The following is a 21,473-nucleotide window of genomic DNA, read 5'->3' as shown; positions in this document are numbered from 1 at the left end:
ACCGTAACTTTTTTAATATATTCAATTCATTTCCTGAGGTCAATGGCTGTCCTTCAAATATGGTGACAATGTCCCCATTGCTAAAGTATTTGTAAAGTTTTCTCTTAATGTCATACAACAATAAGATTGATTGATTGTTGGTTGCTTAACGTCCAGTGGCAAATATTTCATGCATATTCAGGACGAGAACAAGTTCACAATAAATACAATAGGTAGGTTCTGTAATAGATTAAGGGATTAAGGTCGGAGAAATTTAGACTGCCACGGGAAATGAGGGTATATTGGATAGGGACAGAAATTTAGCCTTGCAACAGGTCACCTACGGACCCCTCAAAGAGTTGTTGCAAGGGTTCTTAACGTGCAAAGAGCGTGGCATTCTCTTTACACGAGGCATCGGATTTAACGTCCCCATTCTGACCGGACGTGGCTGCAAATTTTTACATCCCGCACAGCCAAACGGACGCCCCACTTTAGCACGGGTTTTACTGCCGGTCGGAGGAAGACCAATGGTGACCATACTTCTATTCCCCAGTCACCCTTGGGGGGTACAACAATAAGCCTTCCACGGGTTCGTATACCTGTACTTTGTTCATAATCTAGTATAATCTTTAATCTTAATCAGATTTTAATATCATATTTAATAATCAGTCATATACTCCATACTCGGAAATTGACCAAGGGAACAGTCATGGCAGTGTAAGTGATCTTGAAAAGAAGATAAAATAAACAATGAATTTGACCATGAACAGTATACTTTTAACAATCACTGAAACGTCAGTTTGACTGTTATAATACGCAACCACGTCCGGTCAAAATGGGGGGGGAAATGTAGAAATCATTCGTAGTTGATTGATTTATTGTTTAACGTCCAGTGGCAAATATTTCAAATTGTTTTACCAGGACAAAACAATGCTGCCAAACTTTGAAAATTACCCAGAAATTATTTGTTTACAGTATGAAGTGGTTCAATCTATTCTTAAAACCGATCGATAACTGTGTATGCGGTAGATGAATTCCTCAATAAGAAAGGACATGATTGATTGATTGTTGGTTGATTAACGTCCAGTGGCAAATATTTCATGCATATTCAGGACGAGAACAAATTAACAATAAATACAATAGGTAGGTACTGTAATAGGGGCGTCCGGGGTTAAAGTCGTCGAAATTTAGACTATCACGGGAAATGAGGGAATATTGGATAGGGGCAGAAATTTAGCCTTGCAACAGGTCACCTACGGATCCCTCAAAGAGTTGTTGCAAGGGTTCTTAACGTGCAAAGAGCGTGGCACTCTCTTTACACGAGGCATCGGATTTTAACGTCCCCATTCTGACCGGACGTGGCTGCAAACTTGTACATCCCGCACAGCCAAACGAACGCCCCACTTTAGCAAGGGTTTTACTGCCGGTCGGAGGAAGACCAATGATGACCATACTTCTATTCCCCAGTCACCCTTGGGGGAGAAAGGACATGAAGTACTAAGACTACTCCCTTACCATTATAAAATATAATTATTCTTCTATATCCCATTTTATTAATAATTCATGAATTACTTTAGTAGGAGAAATGCTTCTGGCTACTTAAAAATCAAAGGCAAAAAATCAAGAGAGAAGACATTCCAGATTAAAGAGAATGGGACCTGTTTGATTGTGAATGGTAATTGTATTCCGTTTTGAACATTGATTTATTTATTGCTTTATATTTTGTTCGTATTTCTTAAACAACATTGACCAGTTGATCAGACAAGTTTCAATGTAATTTGTAAGTTTCATATTATTGATGTTTATATCAAAGTATTCTCCATAATATTAATATGTTAATTGGAATTTTAAAAAGATGGAAGAACAGCTTTACATCTGGCTGCTGAGGATTGGCATCTACAGGTCACAAAATGTCTAGTAGAACAAGTTGGTATCAGTCCAGTGGTTAAAACACATGAGGGAATATTTTAGAGATTGATTGCTTATTGGTTGCTTAACGTCCATTGGTAAATATTTCGTGTATATTCAGGACGAAAAACAATTAAAAATAAATACAATAGGTAGGTTCTGAAATAGATCCGTTTGGGAATAAGGTCGGAGAAATTTAGACTGCCACTAGAAATGAGGGTATATTGGATAGGGAGATAAATCTAGCCTGGCAACAGGCCACCTATGGACCCCTATTGGAGTTGTTGCAGGGATTCTTAACGTGCAGAACGCGTGACACTATCTCTATACAAAGGTATCGGTTGAGGCTGAATAGTGGGTACATCCCGCACAGACAAACGGACGCACCGCTTCGACGGCACAAGGATAATAGTTACGCTGAACGGTGCCCACTGGTCACCTGAACAGAAACGGTTAAAATTGAGTCTATACGCGACAAAAAATAGTACATGATTTCCGGTTTAAAGTGAAAGTACGTTACTAAGGGGATACTCAGTGCAGCATACTCAGTTTATAATTGCTGTTATACAATACGGATATGAGCTTAATGCAAAGTTCTGGAATCACCATATTTCAAAGGATACTGTTGAGAGAGGTACAAAAAGTAAAAAATAATACACAAATAATCAATAATCATAATGATTCACTCAAAACAAACAATTGAAAATGCATAGAAGATTCATCTGTAACTCTATTAACGAGTGATATGGCTTATTTTTCAGAAAAAAAATAACCTAATGGCCTATATTGCACTCTCATGAAATATAACTAAAAAGATGGTATGCCTCGAACTCGGGTACCTTTAAACTGCCATTGGTTACCTCTGGTCACCCTATACAGAAAATAATAGTGCATACAGTTACACTGGTCATTTGATACAAAATGCATAGTAACTTTATTAACCTTACTTCCTTTGCAGATAAATTTACAGTGGTTCTTCTAATTAATTGACACAGATATAGATATTGAATGGCCCTTAAACAGATATTGAATTTCTATACATCTTGTCACCTTTTACATAATTAATTGTGGTGACCTCTGGTCACCCAACACATGTATTGAATTGCAATAAACATTATAAGATATTGAATTTGGTTACCTCTTGTCAACCCGGCAAGCCTTCACAGATATTGAATTTTGTTGCACCTTGTCACCTTTTACATAATTAATTGTGGTGACCTCTGGTCACCCTACACATATTTTCTATTTTTTTCTCTTTAGACACTGTGCATAACTATTGAATTTATTTAACTTTAATAACCCTACTTAGATGTTTAATTTGGTAATATATGGACACCCTACCAAGATGTTGTATATGGTTAACCCTAATCACTCTACAATGATGTTGAATATGGTTACCTCTGGGCACCCTACAAAGATATTGAATATGGTGACCTCTGGTCACCCTACCAAAATTTTGAATATGGTTCTTTCTGGTCACCCTACACATATATTGAATAAGGTTACATCTAGTCATCTTACAAAGATATTGCATATGGTTACCTCTGGTCACCCTTCACATATACTGAATATGGAAACCTCTGGTCACCCAACACAGATGTTTGAATTAGTTATAAACTTGCCATCCTACACAGATAATGATCACGGTTATATCTGGACATCTTTCAAATACTTTTAATTGAGTTATGTTCGGTTTCAAAACCTATATACTGGCTTTAACTACCTCTTGTTACCCTAAATATGTCTTGATTTTGGTAATCTCTGGTCACCCTACTAAGACAAATACAATCAAAACCAAGGAGTAAACAGATATACCAAAAGAAATTTACAACAACATTAAAAAAGTAAGGAACAACAGGAATCTTCTTAATCATGTCTTGAACGCTCCCATCGTGTGAGTTCTTTCTTAAGTCCGGTAATAATGAAAATGTACTGATGACTGTGCAAGAGTTTTAATATGATTAATCATACATAAATTACTAAAATATTGAATTTGGTGACCTCTGGTCACCCTATACATATATGAACTTTAAATACCTCAAGTTACCCTACACAAATACTGAATTGGGTTACCTCTGGTCACCCTTCACATATTTTGAATGTGGTTACCTCTTATCTTACACAGATAGAAAACTTGATTACCTCTAGTCACCGTGCATACATATTTAATTTGGTTACCTATAGTTAGCCTACTTAAATATTTAATTTTGTAAACTTCGGTCATAAATTGAACGTGGTAACCTCTGATCAACGTACACAAATATTGAAAAAGGTAACCTCTGGTAAACAATTACAGATATTGAAAATGGTTACCTCTGGTCAACCTACAATAAATTGGCTTATATTACCTATGGTTACAATTCATAAATAATGAATTTGGTAAGCATCGGTTATCCCGGTTCACACTTTTGCGCTACTTTTATAATTAATATAGCAACTTCTGGTCGCTGTACACATACATTGAATTATATTGCCATTGTCAACACACACATATATATATAGCAATTGCCTTTTTTGAATGTGGTAACCTCGGGTCGCCATACACAGATATAAAGTTATTTATCTTTAGACACCATACTTAAATATTGAATGTAGATACCTTTATTAAACCTACTAGTAAGCTGTTTATTTTGGTAATCTCTGGTCACACTGCCAAGATGATGAATGTGGTTACCTCTGGTCACCCTCCAAAGATATTGAATATGGTTACCTCTGGTCACCCAACCAAAACTTTGAATATGGTTACCTCTGGTCACCCTACACATATATTGAATAAGGTTACTTCTGTTCACCCAACCAAAACTTTAAATATGGTTACCTCTGGTCACCCTACTAAGATATTGAATAGGGTGACCTCTGGTCACACAACCAAAACTTTGAATATGGTTACCTCTGGTCACCCTACACAGATATTGAATAAGGTTACCTCTGGTCACCCAACCAAAACTTTGAATATGGTTACCTCTGGTCACCCTACACATATATTGAATAAGGTTACTTCTGGTCACCCAACCAGAACTTTAAATATGGTTACCTCTGGTCACCCTACACAGATATTGAATAAGGTTACCTCTGGTCACTTTACAAAGATATTGCATATGGTTATCTTTGGTCACCTAAAAAGATATTATATGTGGTAACCTCTGGTCTCCCTACACATATATTGACTATGGTTACCTCTGGTCACCCTACACATATTTTGAACATGGTAACCTCTGGTCACCTTACCAAAACTTTGAATATGGTTACCTCTGGTCACCTAACAAAGATATTGGATATGTTTTTTTTTGTCATCTAAAAAGATATTGAATGTGGTTACTTCTGGTCACCCTACAAAATATTGAGTATGGTTAGCTCTTGTTACTCTTCACAGATATTGAACATGGTAACCTCTGGTCAACCTACAATAAATTGGCTTATGTTACCTATGGTTACAATTCATAAATAATGTATTTGGTTAGCATCTGTTATCCCGGTTCACACTTTTGCGCTTCTTTTATAATTAATATAGCAACTTCTGGTCGCTGTACACATACATTGAATTATGTTGCCATTGTCAACACACACATATATATATAGCAATTGCCTTTTTTGAATGTGGTAACCTCGGGTCGCCATACACAGATATAAAGTTATTTATCTTTAGACACCATACATAAATATTGAATGTAGATACCTTTATTAAACCTACTAGTAAGCTGTTTATTTTGGTAATCTCTGGTCACACTGCCAAGATGATGAATGTGGTTACCTCTGGTCACCCTCCAAAGATATTGAATATGGTTACCTCTGGTCACCCTACAAAGATATTGAATAGGGTGACCTCTGGTCACCCAACCAAAACTTTGAATATGGTTACCTCTGGTCACCCTACACAGATATTGAATAAGGTTACCTCTGGACACCTCACACAGATATTGACTAAGGTAACCTCTGGTCACCTTACAAAGATATTGCATATGGTTACCTCTGGTCACCCACACAGATATTGGCTATGGTTACCTCTGGTCATCCTACACAGATATTGAAAATGGTTACTTTTGGTCACCCTACAATAAATTGGCTTATGTTAACTATGGTGACAGTTCATAAGATGAATATCGTTGGTCAATTTAAAAGATATTGAATGTGGTTAACTCAGGTCATTCTACACAGATATTAAATATGTTTACCTCTGGCCCCCCTACACAGATTTCGAATTGGGTAACCCTTTCATATTATTGAATGAGATTACCTCCGGTCATCGTATACATATATTTACTTAAATTACCTCTGGTCACCCTTTACAGATTTGGAATGTGGTTACCTTTGGTCACCATACACAGGTATTAACTTTAGGTTCTGGTCACAATTCATAATTAATGAATCTTTATTGGCATCGATTATCTCGTTTCACATTATCCAGATGTTAAATTTGGTTAACACTTCCCGCAACATTTATATTGAATATGAATATTGCTCATCATAAACAGATAATGATTATGGATATCTCTGGATACCCATCCTATAATTTATTTACTTTTGGTAATCTGACGCAAATAATGTCTTAGGCAACCTCTTATTACCCTGAACTGCAATTCATTTTGGTTAAATCTGTTCATCCTATATATAATTATATGACTTTTAAGGGGTCTCATGGTTTCTCCGGTTATATACAATTAATAAAAAAAAGATTTTGTTGACATTTTAAAAATAAATATGATATATTTCACATTCTCATTACAGGGTTTTTTGTTCGTGAATTAAATAGAGGAAATATGACAGGTGTAACAGGCGATTTTGAAGGTAATGGTTACAGTTTCAAACATAATTATTTCATTAATCATAGTAGAGGTCATATTAAGACCAATATTCAATTCCTAAAATCAGAATTCGAAACGTAGGGTTGATAGTACAAATCAAATACTTCAAAAACTAGAAAAACTGCACAAATTCCAAAATTATAGTTAAGGAATGTCAAATTATGATACATTATCGCGGTGTATATTTGAAACATCGTTATTTATTCCGCCATTTCCATATCTTACAGGTTTGGAAAACTTTAATTTGGAAGACCTCCATGAATTGCGACATGAACAAAAGAAAGAAGTTAAAAAACAGATTGAAGCCATATATATTGAGGCAACCTCTTTGGAGAAAAAAGCCAGAGAATTGGGTATGAATTGTGTTTTCTCATTTATGCCCAAACCGCCACAAATGTCGTGATATTTTTCATACAGTATTGTATAGATTACGCTGTTTAGATCATACAATTGAGAAATAATTCATTTAGGCTTGAATTTATACTGATTTTACCACGGATTGACCTTTTATGCTAAATATTTTACAACGACCGATGGCATGGATAATATGCTCTTCATTTTTTAAAACTTTATTCAGCTACGATCAATTATCCTTGGCCAATTTGTAATGGCTCAGCGACTGCGTATATATTTTTTTTAAAAGTGTTTCAAAATTAGTATCTTATTCCAACAAATCGAAAATTGTTACTGTTTTTGTTTTTTTGTGTACATATGCAAATTGAAAAAATATGATTTATTCTAGGAAATTACACGCACAAATATTATATTTCCCTACCATTTTAGCATGTGATACAAATTCAAAACAGTATATTCTTCGCCACGCACAAACCTTAACAGAAAAAGCAAATGAGATGAAAGAAAAGATATGCTTAGCATCAGGTGATTTATTTCTTTATCTGTATTATATTATAGATATACATTTATAACACAGTAGTGTTATTTTTATGTTAATACTGTAGACTTTTGTAGTTGAATATATCTGTTGGCACGCAAATTGGAAACTGAAAAACAGAAAATTCAAAAGGCACTTAATCAAATCCACTTGTCATAACCAAATTGACAAAGCCACGACAATAAACACAAAATCGGGAACAAGACAAACATCATTCCACGGAATTGGTTTGCGGTTTATTCCTTACTTTATCATTTGTTTATTATCTCAAAACTAGTGTACATAACACACTTTGGCAGTTCACTTAATACTGATCAGTGTTTTATTTCAATTTTCTTATGATGCCCTTTATTAGTAAAAAGAAAGGATTCATATCAAATTTTTACCTCCTCACACACACATACCAGCACACCCACATACACACCAACACACCAACACACATACACACACCAACACACCAACACACATACACACCTACACACACATTTTCTAAAACAAAATGTCAATACCAATTACATGCATCTAGTTGCTGCCATCATTCAAATTTTAGAATGTTTTTGGTTCTGTATCTTCATTTTATTTGTTTAATTCAAAACAAAATAATTTACACAAAACCAGTCAACCACCAGCATATTATCATTGCTTTCAATAATCATGAATAACAAAGTCAAATATTGTTTTTGAATAAATTTATGAATAGCCAAAAATGTCAGACTTTTGTGATACAAATATTTCAGAGCAGAAGGTCTGAAAAAGTTAATTTATAATTCTAAAGAGGTGAATGTCAACAACCTCACAAAGAAATGAAAGAATCATAATTCATATTTTATTGTAAAATTCAGAGTTTACCCAGAATCATATCACTCTTAACAAATCTGTCAAATGATCCCTGAATAAACAAGTAATATTTTCAATGATACGTTTTTATTACAATTGAATACACATAAGTATGTATAAACAATGTCATTTAGCTGTAAATTTGAAGTGAAGAAATTTTAACCTTATATTCTAATATTAAGGGAAATCATTCCAAACACCTGATGAACTACAAATTGCTATAAAGCAATCCATAGCTTCAAACGAGGAACAAACATTAATAGTTGAGAGACTTAAGAGGAACTGTTCATCCCATGGCTTAGAATACAGAGGTCAAACACCAGGGAATGGGAATTGTTTTTTTGAAGCAATCACATGCCAGCTAGATAGAATTGGCGCAGACGTTATTGCTCCCGAACAATTAAGAACAAATGTTGTAAACTACATATCAACACATCCTAGTTTTGAGGTAAACTAATTTACTTGTTAAATACATTCACTAATTATCAAACTCCTCCATGGACAGAAACATAAAGAATTAGTTGGACATGTTTTCAGGGGACAAATCAAAACCGTTGGCAACGTTAGTGGCGCATCAGCACAACTTAAATATATGATTTAAATCAGTTAAGAAGCTATTAACACACAAATACCATCAAAAATACTTCCGACAGAATATTAATTTGGAATTGACGTAACTGCCCGTAATACCTGTGATTAATGCAATTTAATATTTAAAGATTTACAAACTGATAAAAGAATAAGCATCAGTTAAGACTTTCATATCAACCAGAATGCTTTTTTCTGCAGATGTTTAAATAAATCATTTACAGTTAATATAGTACAATGCTAAATAATAGGTATTGACAAAAAACAATAAAATAAATAAAAAATGTATGTTATGATCATGATGATTTTTGATAAAATGTAGTTATAAAAGTATTTGTTTTGTATTAATCAATTTCAATGTACAGTAGTTAATAAAGACTTATGTAAGTAGCTTTCTTTCAATCAATAGGGCAGTCAAGGCATTGTGTTATTAGAAAACTTCGTTGAAGACAATTTTCCGGACTACTGTGACAGGATGTTACAGAATGGAGAGTACGCAGACCATGTTGTGGTCATTGGAATGTCCAGAATGCTACAGAGAGACATAGTTATTGTCACCAGTGCTCCCAGTACCAATAATGAGGATAGTGTCCTTTGGGTAACTGGTTGTGATGGTTTTTCCGGTAATCCTATTCTTCTTGGGCACATTTTCGAAAACCACTACCAGTCACTCCAGCCAAAAGGTAACTGATAATAGAAATTATATAATTTATGATTATCTCTCATAAAGAGATATCTTTACAGTTATAGTTTAAAGTAACGCATATGTAAATCTATGTTAAAAAAATAATGTCTACGGTTGATAGTTGGGAAATATCTTATAACACGAGATATAGTTGTGGAATCTGTTAATCTAATGATTCCAATAAAATTTGATAATTTGTTTAGATTATTTACAAAAAGTCATGCTCTTCTTGTCTGACTTCATCGGGCATGATCACCTATTCCAATGACGTCATTATATAAAATTCAGAGGAAAGCAAAATATTTGTCGTCATTATTATATTTCGACTAAGGAAGGACTTCGATCAAATGACCCACGTTTGGTAAAATGTTGATCAATATTGTGCTCAGAAAGGGATAAATACCATAGAATCAGTAAAATGTCCATATTTATATATTTGATATTTTATCAAATTGTTTTTGGCAAAACGAAATGAAATAAGTTTACTTTAACTTTGTTCTTCATTAGGGGACAACCATTTGATATTCTGGGGGGGGGGGGGGGGGGGGCCAGGAGGATTTTGAAAATAAATAACTCAGCCTTGATAATCACAAAAATAAATGGTTTGTTCTGTGGTAGTTTGAAAATAAATTACCTGACTTGCAATGTATTGAAAATAAATAACTCAGCAGGTCTAATCGAAAGTATGAGATGGCACCAGATTCTTCATAAATTCATCTTTTTTCCAAAAAAAAAAAAATCGGGGAAACACTTCCCATATCTTTTAATAATAAAAGTATAAATATTATTAAAATATACTTGAAATGTCAGAAAATTGGTTTCATTTAACTTGAGGTTAATTGTCTCAGGAACACTTACCTCACTTTTATTAAATCAGGGCCGTAACTACATTGAGACAAATGCCTCATGTAGGAAATTTCAAAACCAAACGCTTGTCTTCATATCAAATTGTGTTCACCGTAAGTGCCTTGCAAGAAGCAAGTTCTGTTCTCCCTCAGACGTAGCCCCTGATTTTTCGGGATCAATGTATCTTATTTATTTGTCTTTTGTTCATTGATTGCCCTTCTGTATTCTGTTAAGTGTTGCATTCATTTGTAATTTAGTAATTTTATTATTAACTTGATCATGAGTTTAAAAAAACACAGCAGCCACAGACTTAACTATGTGCATTACATTTTTGCTTTATCATGCATATTTGTCTTTTGATGTTGTTCCTAGAAACTTAAGTCTTACACTGAATCTATAACGTGATTTTGCTTTGAGACCAAAATATTGTCATTAAATTATTAAAACAGAACTTGCATTTTCAGTTTAAGAAAGGGTCTTGGGAACACCCAGAAGGCATGATTTTGCATCATTTGTTCTATATAGCTTCTTGGGCCTTCAGCGGTTCAAAAACCCTTAAAAAAAAAATTTGCCTCGCTCCGCTCGGCGAATCATGTTTGCCAATACTTTTAAAAGAGCCTTAGTTACAACCAAACTTTAATACTGTGTATGTATGCAATACATGTATATGCATTGGGGGATATAGAAGATTCATATCTACAAAGGATAATAATTAATTCTGATTAAATGGTACATAATGACTTGACTATACATGAATTATTTATAATAAACAAATAATTTAAAAATTGTATGTTTTCGAATATTATAAATATAGTTGTGGAAATAAATAATAAGTCCCTTGCTTTAATGAAAATGAAAAATCTTGCTTCAATAGTGCAGAAAATAGATAATCTGTCCTCTTAGTTTACAAAAATAAATAACCGATCCAAAACAAATCCTCCTGGCCCCCCCAGAATATCAAATGGTCGTCCCCTTAGGCATTTTCACATTTTCGATAGGAGCGACCCTAATGAGTCTTACGTAGACGGAACACATTTTTAAGCCTTATATCTTTGAATTAGGTAGATCATCACTATATATCTGTATATCGCCATCTTGAATTGTAAAATAGCAGCACACAAGCGACAAAGTTCTTTATTTAAAACTGCAAATTTTGAGACATAAATGCTATTCATTTTTAAAACTCTTGTTTGATAAATGTAAATAAGTGCATTATATCATTGAAAAAAATAAGTGTTATTGTAAAAACCGGCTATCAGTCTTTGTTTGATTCAATTTGTCAACTGAGCTAATTAACGGAAGATAACTTATTTGGTGAATTTTCTTTAAAGGAATGATAATGAAATTTCCATTTTTCGCAAGAAAACGAGATTTATTTTCACCCTTTTTCTTTTGATTTTCTACTAAATTGTGGCTATGTATAAGAAAATTATGTCTGAGAAAAAAATTCAGTAATGATCTACCTTAAATCGTTTTACGTTTTTTCACTGTAGACTGTTTTTGAAAAAAAAAAATATTAAAGGAAGTATTGTAAATGTGATATTTATATAAGTTTACTTTACATAATTTGATTGCATAATTACTGCATTGATATCAATCAGCATTAGAGGCAAAGTTTTTCTAATTGGCAAATACATTCAGATGCAAAAAAGCTTTATTTTAACAGATAAACTAGTATTAATTATAAATTATTACGTTTTTTTGTTAATTGTAACGTTTATACAACAAATTTTAGGTGACAGTGGCAAACTTGATCACCACACGAATGATAAGCATGCAACAAATGATGATAACCTTTTTATTCCTGTTGATGTGTGCAACGAAGAACTCAGCAACTATAACATGACACATGATGTTGAAGGTACAATATTGTTCCTTCGGAAATGTTCACTAGCCATACTTATCATCAGTGATTTTAAAATTATTTGAATAACTTATAATTAGCGGGAATTTCTCGCTACATTGAAGACCTGTTGGTGACCTTCTGCTGTTGAATTTTTCTACGGTCGGGTTGTTGTCTCTTTGACACATTCCCCATTTTTATTCTCAATTTTATTATAAAAAGTAAAAGTCATTTTATCATCCACTTTTGTACATAACCTACCATTAGTATACATAGACGTCAATATTCTATAAAAAATAATTAGTTGTATTATAAAGTTGCAGTTTATAGATACTACCAATGAGCATGACTTTATCAAAGGCTTTTCGAAAGTCAACAATGCATTTAAAACACATTTTATTTCCATTTCTCCGTACTTCCAACGACAAAATTATTATACTTAAATTTGACTTTACATGCGAAATTTAAAGTGGTTTATCTAACGTCATTTTGTCGCAATAGTTGTATCATGTGTCCTCCTTTTTTATTATTAACTGTAACGTCTATGTTATACTGCAAATGCGTTTTATTATTGTATTAATACTGTGTCGCGAAGTATACTTATGTTTATAATTGTATTTTTTGTAACTTGTTAATTGTTTTGTCAGAGTTAAGCCATTTTCCATTATTTGCTTTTATAGTGCGTCTTTTCTTTTAATGTTTTACTGCTGTTTTACGTGTAATGTGCAGGTTTGCGCCTGTTGAAACGTTCAAATATATTATATGCAACTATTTTTTTGTGTTATTAAAATTTGCTGTTACAAAATATTAGAAATTATTATAATTAAGGAATGTATCTCCCTCATGCAAAGCTCTGATTTCTTTCACGGATTTAGCTATACTTTTTGGACCTTTTGGATTATAGCTCTTCATCTTTTATATAAGCTTTGGATTTCAAATAATTTGGCAACGAGCATCACTGAAGAGACATGTATTGTCGAAATGCGCATCTGGTGCAAGAAAATTGGTACCGTTAATTTTATTGTGCAGAGGTCGTTTGTTGGTATTTTTCATCGATGTCATCATTTGTTTTTAAATTTATAACAAGTAAACTAGTGTTACTACATAGCAATACATATGCTTTTCTCACCCTAGATATGCCATTCGTAGAGTTTGTGAGATCCACCTTCATCAAAAAACGGAAAAATGGTACTGATTGCATTGTTAGACGTTTAAGGTATGGGAAATTTTATTTTAATCGAAAATATATAGTTTTGAAATCAACTAATTTCTATATGCTACCTTCTTCCTATGACCTAATGGTTTCAATAGAATTAAAAGAAAATAAATATCTATCACAGCAAAACATATACCTTCAGATTATTGAACAATAACTCTGTTTGTTATTCAGAATAATTTTACTGAACTTCAAATAGTCTTACAAAATATAAAAATCACTGTATTAACAAAGGGATCATTTTTAAGAACTCTATTTTTTGGGGGACAATTTAAGTCTATTATACTATGGTGTAACTCTTTCCAATGTTTCTGAATATATGGATGAATTTTTGGTCACACTATTACACTGTAACATATTGTTGTGTTTTATCAGCTAGCATTTGTGACTTTGGCTTCAGTTTTTGCTTATCATTCAACAGAAATGAAGTGGACAACGAAGACGTCATAACCAAGCATTTAATGGATATAACAATCACAGGGAATTTTATTCACAGGAAAGCAAATAAAACCACATTGCAATACAGGTGTGAAAGGTAACTTTAATCATCTAAGTCGATAATCTATAAAGGAATTTTATCTTGAAATAAATCCACTCTTGTTTTTCTCCAAATAAACAATAAATAGAAAAAGAGAACAACTTTAGTAACAATCGGAAACATTCTTAAAGAATCTATTTACATATCTTGCATATCAAATTTGCAAGACAATGCTGAGTTAAAAGATACATTTGTGACAGAAAATAATATTGGTATAGTTTTGAAAGAGATGAGTTGTATAATCTTGACTTCTGGTTGTATGTTATTCTCTTGCTTTTTTTCAATAATATACGTTTTGTGTTATAGTTTATACAGTAATTATAGTATGGCCTTTAATAACAGATAGTTCCGAAAGCTTTTAAACGTATTGAACTATGAATTTTCTGAAATATTGCACCACATTTTTCTCTTTGGTTATCTATAAAGTTAAGATGCATATTTGTTTAAATTTTATCATGTTTATTTTAGATGTAATACACCAAGAGGAAAAAAAACAGGTCCTTTGAATACCAGGGCAAATAATTGTCAGGCATATGTGTCATTCCAGTATGTTATGTTAATGTAATATTCATGTATCTCTTTTACTTTTCTTTTATGATGCAAAACTATAAATTAATTTATAACTTTTAAGCGTTTGAACATCATTATTTATTGATCCTAACATCCTTGTTGTAGTTAAGCAACCTTTTGTCCGTGTCTTGAGAGTGGGAATTAAATGCATTTATCATATTACTAAACCAAACACATTTAAACAGGTATTCACCGGGCATACACCATTCATGAGTTTCTGGCTAGTTTACCTGACATGTCATGTGATGAGCGGGTCAATACACCCTGTCATGGTTGAAATTATTATATAGAGAATCCCTGTATCAAATTATATAGAATTTGGTATATATCATTTTGATGATAAGTTATCAATTTACAAGGAGAACACAACAACCATAGCAGTTATTCGAAGTAGCCTTACACATATTTTTAGAAAAAATAATCCTTTTCTTCAAGTCCGATAGATCTTAAATATTGCTTACAAGCTGTTGTAATAAATATAATAATGATACGTTTGGCAAAACAGTACTAACCAGTGACGTTGTACATGTAAAAAAAAATCATTAAAGGGCATGTTAATATCTTCTTACACAGATTTTTGACCCATTTGAGTAAAAAAGCAGTAATAATTCGGCAACAACTAAAACACAATGGACACAGTTTACAGATAAAAGAGGAAAAACACCAATCACGCCCAGATCACAGCTTACTGCTTTATATAGATGCTTTACTTGATCAGGTATTCATGTCGTCGGTATTATATATAATTTATTGCTCATAACGAATTGACTTATTTTTCAATTATAAGTTGCTGGCACTCTTATAAACACAATGATAATAAAAATTGTGTATGCTGACATTATTGGAGTTTAATATTTTCTCAACCATTCTGTTCTTTTCGATGTCTGTGTTTGTCTTCCGGCGCATTTTTTCATAATTTGCAAAGATTATAATGAATGAATAGGTTGAAATAAATCAAAAATAAAATGATTAGGATAAAATTGGCTTGCCAGAGAGTCATTTAATGCATTTACATAAATATCGGACAAACCCCAAGGGTGACTGGGGTATAGAAGTATGGTCACCATTGGTCTTCCTCCGACCGGCAGTAAAACCCTTGCTAAAGTGGGGCGTCCGTTTGGCTGTGCGGGATGTACAAATTTGCAGCCACGTCCGGTCAGAATGGGGACGTTAAATCCGATGCCTCGTGTAAAGAGAGTGCCACGCTCTTTGCACGTTAAGAACCCTTGCAACAACTCTTTGAGGGGTCCGTAGGTGACCTGTTACAAGGCTAAATTTCTGTCCCTATCCAATATACCCTCATTTCCCGTGGCAGTCTAAATTTCTCCGACCTTAATCCCTTAATCTATTACAGATCCTACCTATTGTATTTATTGTGAACTTGTTCTCGTCCTGAATATGCATGAAATATTTGCCACTGGACGTTAAGCAACCAACAATCAATCAATCATTAAATATCGGACGCTTGTATGAAATATTTTAATGAAAAAACCAGTTTAAAGCTGAATAGCATTGATGATAAAATATTCTAGAAGACATATATTTTTACAATGACATATATTGATACAACGACATATTTTGTGTTGATTTGAAAAAATCCTTAAGCTCAGAAAGATTTTAACTAAATTTGAAATTAATTGTAATTGACACGAATTTAATTTTATTTCATTATCAATAGGGGAAAAACCCATGGAAATATTGTGCAAAGCATGGAAATGGTCTAGAGATCAAGGGCATTTTGATGTGCACGATAGAAGATACTATCTGACACCAGTTGACATTAAGAATATATGTCAACGTTACAAAATGGATAAAAGGTATCAAAACATAATCAAAAGATTTACTTAAAATATGTACTTACTACTTTGTTCTTCTAAAAAATCCAAAGAAACAGGCTCATTGTTGAAGGCCGTATGGTGACCTATAGTTGTTAATGTTTGTGTCATTTTTGGTCTTTTGTGGATAGTTGTCTCATTGGTAATCATACCATATCTTCTTTTTTATATTTGTCTCTACGTATCCAGTCATCGAACCACATCTTCTTTTTTATATTTGTCTCTACGTATCCAGTCATCGAAAAATAACACATTATCCGGACTTCAGTTACCTCTGATAACTTGAACCAAATCTTAATATTGACAAAGACTTTGCTACCTCTGATAACACTTAACATATACAGACTTTGGTAACCTCTGGTTAATGAACACATATATGGACCTGGGTCGCCACTTGTACCCTTAAATGTTTGTAGAATTTGATAATCACTTTTCACCATTTTGTTAACTTTGGTCACCTGAAACATATATATAATGATACACAGGTATTGACTAGGGCTACCTTAATCATACTTGTGTTTCCTATGTCTATTTTAGATATGTATATAATCTATATCCCTTTTGAAACCGTACACATATATTGACTTTGGTTACCACTGTTCACCGCAACTTTGGTCACATCTGGACAATTTAAAAAAAAATGATAGCTTTACACAAAGTATATCCTTGGTTCCGTCTTGTTACATCTACATACTTTAGTAAAGTGAAATTTAAAGAGCATTTGGTATTTAGTACCTTACACTGGAAATGACGTTGGTTACCTCCATCACATTTATAGATACAGCCTTTGGTTTGTGGTTCTTTAAACTGATGCACTGTTTGCAAACCCAATGGTTCGTCTGTTAAAATCATTACTTTATTCACCATTTTAATCTTTTTACCAATCTGATTGTAAACATGCACTTTACACAGTAAATTAACTTTGGTGTTTTCTGGTCAAATTATACAGATGTACTGTTGACATTGATTTTGTATATGTCAGTACTGGTATTGATCTATGATATTTCCTCATTTGTTTTAGAATTCACCAGAATGATGCTGTAGCTGTACACGAGCTATGCACACAAATACTGAAGGAAGAGATAATTTTCTACCAAGAATTGAAAGAGTAATTATTCTTATATAATAATGTACTTTTGTAAATTTTAATAACTGATATAAGCATAATGCTGATAAAGAGTAATTCTGAAATTACTGATTGATACCCTGTTTTGTTCTTCAGACATGACTGGATTGCCTTATGTTCAAATAGTTTTTATAGTACTCGTCTGTCCAATTTCGTATATGATTTTGTCTGTAAAATGTTTCAATGAGAGCTGTACAGATGAGTTTTCTGTAGACTGAACGTATATCTGACTTCTCATAATAGATGATTTGTATTTTTGGTTTTTATCCTTTTGAGTGTTTTAGTGCTACACTTGTTCACAAGTCATATATTTTGTCAATATATTTTACATTTTTGTCTTTTTCAGTTTTAATAGAGGTTATTTAATATGAGTACAATGTAGCTAGTTTGTCGTCTTCTTTTCCATTAAATGGACATGATTTCAACATAAAATATATAATTCATACTCATACTTTTGGTCATTAAATATGTAACATTTACATTGTAGGGGAGTACAGCCATTAGTAATTATTTACCAGAATGAAGCACAAAGAAAAAGAATGGTGAAACTAGCAGAAAATGTGGTGTTTTTAGATGCTACATATAAAGGTATATACTTGTATATAATCATGGAAATTTCAATTTAAAATATTGATACGTTTAAAAGAATTGAACTGTGTGACAATAAACTTACAACATGTTTTTTGTTTGTTTTAAGGATTAACTGCCTATGGTTATTCATTCTATGCTCTTGTTGCAAGAGATGAACAGCAAGGCCGAGGCACTCCTCTTTCGTACTGTATCTCGTCAGATGATACTGGTGAAGTTGTCAAAATATTTCTGAGATCTCTGAAGACTACGGCTGAAAATCATGGATTTGATTTCCGTCCAAGGTTTGTGGGTATCAAAGTTGACAATATTTCGAATTCAATATCATTGCTTATTAACACTTTTCATTTTCGTCTTATTATTTGTTTACAATTAGTAACATTATTCGGAGTCAACATCAAATCTGATATGGATATAAAAGATAAATAAATACCATTCAATTATATGTTTTAATTAATTTGGCTGTAAAAATTACAGGTTAAACTATGACATTATTCACATATTCGTGCAGTGATAGTTATTTGAAATGACAAATAGACAATGCTATGAAAGATTCATCTAAAGAAACATTTTTTTATGCATATCAAAATTAATACAATTAAGGTCCACAATAATTTCAGTTGAATTTTGGCAAAGAATATTAGATAAATAATTTTTGCATAATAATATTTTTCTAATGGACTAATGAAACTTACAAAAACATCAATTTCCTTAAAATCTTTTGAGTGTGATCTATAGCAAGGCTTTAAAACCAAAGCATTTAAGATTAAAGCATAGTCAGGTTTATACATAACATTATAATTAAAGCTTTTTTAGGCTTGTTTCCAAACTTTTTAATCACAAATTAAAAATCTAATTGATATAAAAAAAAAAAGAATTTACATAATTATTTACAAATTAACAAATAGTATTATAGAATAAAACCAATATGAGATAAAGATATAGATTGTTGATACTGCAGTGTTACATTTTGTTTACTAGATCTTTTATGGTAGACAGAGATACCAAAGAAATCAGCGCAATTAATGAAGTATTCCCAAACAGCTCTGTTTTACTTTGCTGGTTTCATGTTTTACAGGTATTATATTATTCAATATATGTATCATACATTTTACCTTATTCTTTATGGGAAAAAATCAGTTATTAAATGAGAGTTATTCTGTGAAGTTTCACTCTTTTGGATCAGTAAGTATTAATTGCATTGGATTTAACATTTTATATCTTTTTTTTGTGTTTATAAGCTTGAGGTCAGTTTTGAATTAGTAAATAGACTCTTTCGCATTAATACTTTCATAGATCAAATATTATCTTGTTGAAAAATAATTAGTCATGATATATTCAAGACAATGTTTAATTATTATTATCAAGAATCTTTAAGACATGAACTAAATATAAATGATTTGATTTACAGGCTGTGTACAGATTTTTGAATAAAAATGAATCTGATGTATCAGGACCCATGCACGCACATACCAGAAAAAAAGTTATTGACTATATTAGAACTATGAAAATATGTACCAAGGTAATCAAACGTGATAGTTAAGACAAATAAAATATAATGAACCTATGATACCACAGTGAAATATAATAATTTTTAAATTGGTCAATAGTTTTGAGTTGGTCCTGACAAATTCAAATAATGTATTCGAATATTTAATATGTACTAGGTGAATGTTAATTTACATAGTATAACTTGACCTGCTTCTGATAATAACAGTTTTATATGCAGAGGATGTGAAACATTGTTAAAAAATTAATCACGAGTGTGTTGCCTCACAATGAAACACGATTGGTTATTGATATGTTTATATTATAAGAAAAATCCCTGTAGAAATGAAACCTCAGTGGGATCTTTTTCTCCTTTTCCAACATTGTAATTGTTTTAATATCAAAATCATATCAACAAGATTTTTCAAATAGAGTCAATTAAAACGCAATAATAATAATAATAAAAAATACAATCAATGAATTTTGGTTGATAAAAGATGAAAAAAAAACCACTGAAACATATAGAAATGAATCTCTATTGAATTAAAGCAGTAAAATAATTTAGAAAGTACAAATAGTTGCTTAATGCGATTTAAAGATCTTACCTATAAATATACAATGCTTATGAGTACACGCGTGTTTAATCTATAAAATCTGATTTTATACTCAAAAGAAATGTGTCAATATAATTTTTCATCAGAAAGAAGACTTTTCTCAAAAAGTTAAAATGTTGCAAGAGAAGATGCCTTCCAAACAAATAGCAGACTACTTGTTAGACAACTGGTGTACTGACAAGTGGGGATGTCGATGGGCCAACTATGGAAGACATTTTTTTCATGAAGATCAAGATACAAATAACTTAGTTGAAAGGTTATTAATACATTTTATTACTATACACCTTATATTTTACAAGATCGAAATTTTAAGCATCATCTAATTATCATCTGTTTGATAATAGTAACTAAGTATATTTTATTTTGGGGATAAATTTTCTGAACTGTCTCTGTTTTTATGACCTGATTTATAAAAAGTATTACACTTTGTCTAAATCCTACTTCTTCATGGGTAACCAAAGACATAGCATGATATAAACTTTACAATTTTTAACTATATGGAGAGGATTTTTGCCGTTCTTTCATGATAGGGTTATGCAAATTTAATACAAATATCATAATTGTCAATGCAAGTCGATATTTAAATAAAAAGCAGACAAAATGAAAAAATGTAGTCTAGCAAAACCTGATGTGTATGAGGATATTAAAACAAAAAAATATAATGCTACTTATAACATTCAAATGTTAACACATTAATATTTTATGTACTTTCTATTTGTACATTCAAATATAAATCATAAATTCAAAGTCCTTAACATTTTGTCATTTTCAGGTTTTTCCTGGGCATGAAATACCATTTCCTTGGTGGGTATGCCAATAGCAGAGTAGAGGACTTACTACTCCTTCTCCATGGAAATGTAACTATGTTTTATGAGTAAGTAAGTTTAAATTTGTCACAATCCTGTTCTTCTTATCGTTCACTTGAATCGTCTGAAATTAGAAAGATCATTTTAATTTAAGATGCAAATACATTGAATATTAAATACTGTGAATTCAATTTTTTAAGAAATAATTTATTATTAGATCTTTGAATTATGTTTTCATAACCAACAATAAATTAAAAAAAACATCGTAATTTTAGCTATCTGGATGAACTCGCAAAGATTGGTCGCCTTAAA

The 21,473-nt window shown here is 32.0% G+C and overlaps 1 protein-coding gene and 1 long non-coding RNA gene across 2 annotated transcripts; both read left to right on the top strand.

Annotated features, from left to right (window-relative positions):
• Nucleotides 1–2,287: 2,287 nt before the first annotated feature.
• Nucleotides 2,288–14,227, top strand: LOC127732440 (uncharacterized). Its single transcript, XM_052241475.1, has 9 exons — nt 2,288–2,521; nt 6,613–6,672; nt 6,917–7,042; nt 7,473–7,568; nt 8,601–8,866; nt 9,416–9,689; nt 12,273–12,398; nt 13,515–13,596; nt 14,018–14,227. The coding sequence occupies exons 2-9, from the start codon at nt 6,645–6,647 to the stop codon at nt 14,133–14,135; spliced, it is 1,116 nt and encodes a 371-aa protein (XP_052097435.1). The 5' UTR covers nt 2,288–2,521; nt 6,613–6,644; the 3' UTR covers nt 14,136–14,227.
• Nucleotides 14,228–19,705: 5,478 nt separating this feature from the next.
• LOC127732444 (uncharacterized) lies at nt 19,706–21,472 on the top strand. Its single transcript, XR_007996259.1, has 3 exons — nt 19,706–20,611; nt 21,128–21,229; nt 21,437–21,472. It is a non-coding gene; the product is annotated as an uncharacterized LOC127732444 (long non-coding RNA).
• Nucleotide 21,473: the final 1 nt, after the last annotated feature.

This window comes from Mytilus californianus, unplaced genomic scaffold, assembly GCF_021869535.1.
Source record: "Mytilus californianus isolate M0D057914Y unplaced genomic scaffold, xbMytCali1.0.p SCAF_24, whole genome shotgun sequence".
NCBI classification, from domain to species: domain Eukaryota; kingdom Metazoa; phylum Mollusca; class Bivalvia; order Mytilida; family Mytilidae; genus Mytilus; species Mytilus californianus.
This window is presented reverse-complemented; position numbering and strand designations above follow the sequence as displayed.